Here is a 9374-nt window from a genome sequence, read left to right as displayed (position 1 = left end):
GATCAATCTGAAAAATCTCTATCCCATCCACACACTACTCCTTTCCCCTGCCGAGTGAGTCACGCTTACCCCGAAAGGGAAATGGCTTAATGGTGTAATAAATTTTTTTAAAGAATTCGAAGGGATCATATAAGATTTATGAGGATTTTCGTATTTTAAGATTTTTGAAGTAAGTTTTAAGGAACTTTTATAGAAGTCAAATATATGATATATTGTTTCTATAAATTGCAAAGAATTTCACAAGAATTAAAGAATTTCTTACGATTTCAAAGATTTGGAGAGGTTTTGAAGTATTCAAGGGGATTGCGAAAATTCCATTTCGTTTTCATGAATTTTCTTGAATTTCAGAACATTCAGAAGGATTTTATAAGATTCATAAGATTTAAAAATATTAAAAATAATAAAAGGGATTTCAGAGGATTCCTAATGTTTTTAAATATTTCAAAGAATTTTTAAGGAACTCCAAGGAATTTTATAAGATTTTCGTGAATTTCAGTAATTTTAGGGAATTTCAAATGTTATGAATAGATGTCAAATATTTCTGAATATCTTAAGTTATTAAGGACTTTCAAAGTATTACAAAATTTGAAATGATTTTCAAGTATTTAAAGTGATTTTATAGGATTTTAAAAATTCCAGTTGGTTTTGAAGATATTTTTCTGAATTTTGAAGGATTTGGAAGCAAGATTTTAAGAAGCCCTCAAGATGCTTCAATAAAATTTCGAGGATTTCAGGAATATCAAATTTCATGGAAATTTAGGTGGTTTTTAGGGGATTTTATTTGGGCGATGTCCATTTATTCGTTGCCTATCTGGTTGCTCTACCCCTAATAATTAATAAAAAGGGATATATAATTTTATTTTTTAAATTATTAGCAATTTAGAAATAGTAAATTTGAAATCGAAGTTCTTCTTTTTTAATTAGAAAAAGTGCTGTATGTAATGTTACTTACGTTAAATTTCATGATATAAGTTTATATTTTTATAGTGGCAGCCATAGTAATTCATTGCTTTTTGAACAGACGCACTGTTTGAAATTTCTGTTTCGTAAAATGAACTTCTAAAAATTGAAGAAAAAACTTACAAGAGAACGTCAAAAATTAAACTAATCTGAATTTTATTTTAAACTGAATAGAATTTGTACCGTTATAATTTCAAATTGTTTATTTTTTAATACTTCACTTAGAGTTATCATTCATTCTTGAAATTTTCCAATTTTAAATTACTAATTTTTTAAAAAATTTTATCTAAAAATCGAGCAACTTTAATATAATACATTGAAAATTAAAAAAAAATAGAAAAAAGATTGCTATGTAGGATTCCAATTTTTGAAATTCCACACTTTTCTTTCAATTTGTTGGGACATAGTTATAAAATCTCAATTTTAAGGCTTGCATTTTTAGAAATTGTTGTCTTAATTTTTTTTAGTAATTATTTTCTCGTATTTTTAGAAATTATTGTCTAATTTTTTCATTGTCTTGAATTTATTGCTGCTACATTTAATTCCAAATTTCTAATAGTCGATGATTTCAGAAAAATTTTAAAACTGGACAATTTTGTACGTTTAAAATTAAACAATTTAGAATTTTGAAGTCTAAAATCATTAAAGGACCCCGCACCAAATGTACAGTAAATGGCTGTTTATGAAAAATTCTAAAAAAAAATTTGTATTTTAATTTAATTTATTTAAATTTAATTCGAAAAAAGCGACAAAAATGGAAAGTTTTTCGAAAAATACTTGTCAGTGTTTCAATTTTTACATGTATTTTAATAGAAAAATGCACATTTTAGTGAAATGTTTATTTTTTCTCAAAAACTCTTGGTTAAATTCCGCTAAAAGTTTTTCATTTTGTCGATCAGACTTACCAAAATAAAATGTTCATAACCACGAACTAGAAAGATGAATGATTTTTTGTGTATACATTTTTGGGGTAATTAAAATCACTAGAGATTTTTCATCCAACTGCTATGGTTTGAAATCACTTTTAAATAAGTAGATGAAGCGTGCATAGCAAGAACATGTCTTAAAATTAATTTAAAGGGACGTTTGAACATCCCTTAAACATTGCAACTAGGAAAATGATATTCCTTAATAAACAAAAATACAAGGGATGTTCTGATTAAAATATCTTTACTTACACTTTCATCATATTGCTGCCTTTGCGAACAAGAATTTTATGAATATTTGAATTTCCCGTGTAAAAATATTATTGTAACTAAATGGTACTGGTTGGAACAAGTGAGAGCAGTTTTTCACTTGTTGGTGCAAGCTCGTGCATATTTGAACCGGTTATTATTTATTTATTTATGTTCTTATACATTATGAGTTTTTATATTTCAATTATTTCTACCATTATTATCGTTTAAGTGTAAGTGCACTGGACTTACATTCTTTGTCATAATGGCTTCGTATTTGAAAATGTACGGAATGAGTAATCTTGGGTGGTTATGTATCATTGTTTATTCTCATAATTTATGTCAAGATTAGGGGAACAAACAACCCAAGATAACTTGCACCGTACTTTTCCAAACACGTAAAAATGATTACAAAAATGTAAGTCAAGTACACTTATATACTCAAACTATAATAATGGTAGTAATAATTAAAATATATAAAATATATAAAATATATAATGCTCGGACTTCACCTCAGAGGTCCGGGCTTTGATCCCTGAACCGGTACCTCTGGACATTTTTCTATGTACATTTACCGAGGTTCTGGTGGTTCGGAACCCACCTTAAGCTGTAGGTCCCCCCATCGTTTATTTGACTGCAACCCAGTCCGTCAATGATTGGTTAAAAACCAGGCTTTGTCCAATATGTCGGGGCAGACTGCTCTCATCCGATCACTTGATTGCATTATAAAAATGCGTCTGTGATTGGTGATATATACCGGGACAGCCCCGTGTTAAATAATCAAAATAAAATCCAATCCTAACCAAAAATGCCTTGGACATGTTGGGTAGTAACCATCTTAAGCCTGTGACAAAAAATAATTGTTTAAACAATTAATTTTTTAATAATAATTACCTGTTTCAAATATGCACAAGCTTGCACCAACTATCACAAAACTGTTCTAACTCGTTCAAATCTGCACCATTTAGTCGCAAGAATATTTTTAATGACAGTAACAATAATAATAATAATATATAGCCACTCTTCTAGTTTCAATATTTAAGGGATGTTGAGATATCCCTTCAAATTAATTCAAAAATAAGTATTCTTGATATACACGCTTCCTCTACTTATTTGAAAGTGAGTTTAAACCAAAGCAGTTGGATAAAAAAATCTCTACTGCTTTTAGTTACTAAAAAATGATTTCTATACTTTTAAGCTTAAGGTATGAAAACACCCCCAAAACATGTTCTATACACAAAAAATCATTCATCTTTATAGTTGGCGGGCATGAACCTTTTGTTTCGGTAAGTCTGATCGACAAAATGTAAAATTTTTAGCCAAATCTATCAGAGTTGAAAAAAAAACATTTCACTCAAATAAACGTTTTTCTATTAAAATACATGTAAAAATTGAATGCTTGACAAGTGTTTGTCAAAAAACTGTCTATTTTTCTTAGTTTTTTCTCTAGAATTTTTGCACTGCAGGTTTGAAAATAAAAATTTTTTTTTCTCGAATTTTTCACAAAAAGCAATTTACTATACATTTGGTGCGGAGTGCTTTAAAAGGATTACCAAGGCGTTCAATATAAAATTTTGCAATTACTCTCAAAATAATAATTGAAGAATGTTAAATATCGTAAACCTTTGGGGTTTATTTTAAATCCGAAGATTATTATTAATATTTTTTCTGCATATTTGAAACAATAAAAAATATGTTCCTTCGTTTAAAATATTTTATGGTCTAAAAACACTTCGAATTGCCATGAAGGCAAATGAAATATCGCATTCATTATAATTTTCATCTTAGGGATCGTACTTAAATCACACAACGAATATTTTTCAATTGTGATAAAACGTACAATTTTGACTAAAATATTATGAAACTAAGGCGTATTATTTTTCTGTACAATAAATGAACAAAAGATATTTTACAGTTTAAAAAAATATTAAAAATTACAAAAATAACAACGATTTTCCTTCGACATATAAAATTGCTCAAATTTCGGTTAACATGTTAGACCACGGACCCTTCAGCTGTTTTGTTGAAAATTCAACTATTTCTTAACAAGTTTACTTTTGTTTTTAAATGAGTATTTTAATGTTGAAAAATCAATTGAAATCTTTTTGGATGAAAATTCAAATCCTTTGTTGTTGTTGAAAATTTGTCATTTTGATTTAAAGATTCCCCTGTTTTAGTAGAATTTTTATTTTTCTTGGAGAAAAATGCAACTGTTTGGTTCAAAATTTAACAATCTTTCTAAAAAGTCATACTTTTTAGTTAAAAATTGGACTATTTGGCAGAAAATTAACTTATTATTTGCAATTATTGTTTTGGTATTGGAAAGTGAACTGTCCTCTTCTTTGGATAAAAATTTAACTATTTTTTAAAAGTTTTTTTTTTAAATTCATATGTTTCAGAAGAAATTTAATCCTTCTGGAATACAAATCCAAAGGCTCGGTTGAAAATTCACTTGCCTTCGCAGAAATTACACCTTTCTTGGGTAAAAATGCAACTGCTTGGATAAAAATTCAAACAATTTTGTTAAAAAGTCATGCTTTTTGGTTTAAATTCTGCTGTTTTGTTGAAAACTTCATTATTTCGTAGAATATTTACTTTTTGTTTAAAATTTATATTTTGGTTTTGAACAATGAACTAAAATATTTTCTGGGTGATAGCTCAAATTTAACAAAAAGTTGTGGTTTTTTATTAGAAATTTATTTGTTTTAGTACAAATTTCATCTTTCTTGGATAAAAATACAACTATTTGGTAGAGAATTCAAATGTTTTGTTAGGAATTCTCCCTTTTTGGTTCATTTTTTAAACATTTTTTAAATTGAAAATTCCATTTCTTCCATAGAAACTAATTTTTCGTTAAAAAAGTTATATTCGTATCTTGAAAAGTCAATGGGAATTTTTTTTAGATGAGAATTAACTCTTTTTCTAGAAAATGTATTTTTTGTTAAATAAAAATTCATCTGTTTTAAGATAATTTCCATCTTTTTTGGATAAAAATGGAGGTGGAACAAGCGAAGAAGAGATAGAGAGGGAGAGGGATTGAAAGAATCAGTCAATGGGAGAAGCGAAGGAGAGATAGAGGAGAAGAAGCTTTAACCGTTACCGTGTTTTTGCGAGTTCACACAGTGTCATAAGAAGGTATCACTAAAAAATTCTTTGTTTCTCAATTTATTCCTCAATAGTGCAAAGTACATTACTTCATTTTTAATTTTTAATTTATTACGACAAGTATCATATCGTTGGAATCGCCAAATAATTCCCGATTTAAATATAATATTTCTAAATTGCTAAGTATTTAGAAATAAAATGCTGGTAAGGGTCGGTGATAGCGTTTGGCGATTCCTCGTTGAGCTAGAAGAACTATAAGTGAATCGCGATCGAATGGGCGCTGCTAGTTTTTAGGGAACTTTATTCGGATAGTCCCATTTTATCCGCTTGCAATTGGATTATTGCTGGATTTATTGCTTCATTAGTCTGGGAAATTGAAATACGAACTCACCTGGAATCAAGTGAGCTGTTGACTCTTGATATATTCTTGTCGCGAACCAGACGGATATCATGTTCCCAAAATCGTCGGAGTTCAGGCGTCGAAGTATAGGGAGCCGCCACTTCTTTGATCTGCAAAAAGAATAATAAATAATTGTTTTTGTGAAAAATTCTTTCTGAGAGGGGAGGAAAAAAGATTTGCTGACCTTTAGGACAATAATCGCTGTGATAAAGATGCACACAACATTAACGAACGTTAAACATGCGCTGATGATACCATTACAAAAGAATTCAACAGGCAGATAATCCGTATAGACGTATTGGTAAGAGCTATTAAAATCTGTGTAGGATTCGCCTTTTATATGGGGCATTTTGATCGGACGATATATGAGCCAGATGCATCCGAGAGCCCAAAATAAACCCTGGATAAGTAATTAAAAAATTCTAAAGTAGAATATTTCGTTTAATAATTACAGGGTGGCCACTGTGCCAAGAATTTTTTAAGGCTGCGAAAAAACCGAGAAATGGCCGGGATTTATAGGTGGCCAGGTTGATAAACTAATCGATAGTTTTAATTTTAACAGCCGTATATAATAAAACGTCCTTAATGGTAACAAATATCTGAAAAAATATCTGAAAAAATATTTATCAAGTAAGAAAAGCCAATGTTTTAAATTTTTATTTACAGAAAGCACACTTTTTCCCCTATTCCTCTCTTTTTTAAAGAATTCATTTTCCTCTGTTTTCGAGAAATTTACCCATTTTTCTTATATTAAATTAATTCAATAAGTAAAATGAACAATTTTTGGTTTTAAGTTTATTATTTTGGGTTAAAAATTCTACTATTTCTTTGAAAAGTCATTCTTTTTGGCATGAAAATTCAACTATTTTATGGGAAATACGTCTCTTTTTATTGAAGGTTCGACTATTTGATTGTAAATGAATTTTGTCGGACTAAAAAAAAAAAATTTCATAACATTCAACTATTTATTTGAAAAATAATTTTTCTTGATTGAAAATGATATTTGTTGTCAAAAATGTAACTTCTCAGGTTGATCATTCAACTGTTTCTAAAAACATCCGTGTTTTTGGTTTGAAAAATATATATTAATGATATAAAATTCCACTGTTTTTGGTTGAGTTTTAATTTTTTGTTTGAAAATTCAACCTTTTTGTTAAAAATTCTTCTATATAGGTTAAAAATTGAACTATTTTGTTAAAAAGTAATCTTTTTTGTTCAAAAATATAACTTTTTTGTTGAACATTGATCTGTTTGGATCGATTTCTTGTCCTTTTGGATTAAAAATTCGTCTTTCGTGATAGAAAACGTATTGTTTGGTTGAAAATTCATCCTTCTCGGTTAAAAGTTTAACTATTTGTTTGTAAATGAAACTGTAATTTTGCTTGTAATATTCAAACGTTTAATTGAAAATTCATCTTTCTTAGTTATATAATATTTTTCTTGGGTATACAGTATACATTTATGTATTATATTTTTTGTTGAAAACGAACCTTTTTAGGTTGATAATTCAACTGTTTTTAAAAAAGTCGTATTTTTAGCTTCTAAATTCAACTACTTGGTTAAAAATTAACTCTCTTGTTGAAAATTTGCCTCTTTAGATTTAAAGTTCAACTACTTGGTTGTAAATGAAACTGTTTGGTTGAAAATTAAATTATTTACTTAAAAACTCAAACAATCGTCTTTTTGGATACAAAACTCGTCCTTTTGGATGGAAAATTTTTCTCGGTTGAAAATTCCTCTTTCTTGATTGGAAATTCACCTTTCCAGGTTGATAATTCCACTGTCTTCTAAAAAATTCGTTTTTGTCTCGAAACTTCAACATATTTGGTAGAAAATTTAGGTAATCGGTTGAAAATGTATTTTTTGAGCCTTTAACTATTTGGAGGAAAGTTCATCTTTCTTAGTTGAAAATTGTATGTTTTGTTGATAACCTACTTTTTCAGGTTAAAAATTCAACTATTTGGATAAAAATAAATTATTTTATGAATAATTGAACTATTTTCTGAACCATTATTGGGGTAAAAAATTATCTCTTTCAGTTGAAAGTTCAGCTATTTTCTTGAAAATGCAATATATTTCGACATGCGATCTTAAGAAATAAAATCATTTCATAATGAATCCAATTCACCTACATATTAATTTTATTTAAAATAATTTACTCCCTATTTTTGCGAAAAATGTCCCTATTTCCCTGCTTTGAGAAAATTTTGTGCTGTGAAGTCTGTAATTACTAAAAACTATATTTTTAATTTTTTGAAAAAAAGTAAACTGTGAATTTTTCCAACGACAAAAGTGTCGAAATTTAATTTGTATAATTAAAGTTTCTGAAATTGATACCTTATCATTTTGAAAGTTTTATTATGAGTTGAAGTTTTTTTTGAAATACTTAGAATTAAACTTACAGAATTTAGAAGATTATTTCCATTATATAACTTGTTCATTACTAAACGATTCAATTCAAACTTCTTGAATGAACATTTTTTTAAACATTTAATTTAGAAAGTTGAATATTTTAAAGAGCTTGATTTTGGCTACTTAAATTTTCAGTTTAGTTTTGATTACTTTAAATGAAAAATCTCCAGCTTTAACAGTTTACAATTATTAAATTCAATGGCCGGGAAAATTGTTGCGAAGCGGGAAAAACCGGGAATTTTTCTGGTGATAAAAGTGGCCACCCTAAATTGTCTTGAAGGCTTACGCAATTGACAACAGGAGGCAATAGAGAAGCAGAAATTGCAACTCCGATTAGGGGACCATTACTTCCTTGTAGGAGAGCTACAGCCACTCCAGTGCCAGATGGTAATGCCCAAAGGACACCCATCCACAAAGATCTATAATTTCCTCTACAAAAAACATTTTTATTCTTTAAAAACATCTTATTCATGTATCTAATTATTTAAAGGCTTTTTTGTAAAAGGAATCTCTACCTGCCCTTCATTTCGTCAGTCGGCCAATCATTGTAACCCCATGGCATTTGGGTGGTGCCAAGAATAAGACCAAAGATGAAACCAAAGAGAATTGACAAGAATATTCCAAGCATCAAGCTTTTAAATCCAATGAATTGCAGATTTCTGTCAGCTATTATCGTTCCAAATGTAAGGGACATTACAGGACCCTAGAAAAAAACTAGCATAAAATTGGAAGAGGGATGATCAGTTAAAAAAGATTATAAAGAAAAGATTTATTTAAAGGCGTTAGAACCAGGCCCTATAACATCAAAAAATTGTCATATATTACTCAATAAATACTAGAGTTACATATTTGTTAGAGAATTCGGGTCTATTTATGTTTTGCATCAACTCTATTTTCGCAGTGGAAAAATGGCTTATTTCTATACTTTTTGTGTAAAACGATTTTTTGAATGCTGATCGGGTTTTCTGGCGGATGTCGTAAATGGAACGTTAAGAACTTACGTGACCGCAGAGCGAAAATTGGCTGATTTCTTTACTTTTTGTATAAAACAATTTTATTAGGTTCTAATAAAATCCCCTAGCGGATTTCGTGAACGAAATGGTTATGCAATTGCATGACCATACAGTGGACCACAAAGTGACTGTCCAATGCTGATGGCACGTTAGGACATATTTTTATCCTTTTTTACATTTATTCACAACTTAACATATAATTCAATACTCTTTTTATTTTTTTAGACAGTGATGTTTAATAATTTTTTGTTCATAATGTTGTATGTGTTCAAAAAGTACAAGTTTGAAATCTGCGCGGCAAACCGACCT

The 9374-nt window shown here is 28.7% G+C and overlaps 1 protein-coding gene across 1 annotated transcript in view; it reads right to left on the bottom strand.

The window, feature by feature from the left end:
* LOC117182734 overlaps window positions 1-9374 on the bottom strand; it is a 25002-nt gene that overhangs the window by 2573 nt on the left and 13055 nt on the right. Inside the window, exons 7-10 of the mRNA XM_033375840.1 lie at window positions 8568-8755; window positions 8339-8483; window positions 5825-6040; window positions 5632-5750 (exon numbers count right to left, since the gene is read on the bottom strand). Coding sequence (XP_033231731.1) covers window positions 5632-5750; window positions 5825-6040; window positions 8339-8483; window positions 8568-8755 — 668 coding nt within the window. The remainder of the gene's footprint in view (window positions 1-5631; window positions 5751-5824; window positions 6041-8338; window positions 8484-8567; window positions 8756-9374) is intronic.

This window comes from Belonocnema kinseyi, chromosome 2 (genome assembly GCF_010883055.1).
Source record: "Belonocnema kinseyi isolate 2016_QV_RU_SX_M_011 chromosome 2, B_treatae_v1, whole genome shotgun sequence".
NCBI classification, from domain to species: Eukaryota; Metazoa; Arthropoda; class Insecta; order Hymenoptera; family Cynipidae; genus Belonocnema; species Belonocnema kinseyi.
This window is presented reverse-complemented; position numbering and strand designations above follow the sequence as displayed.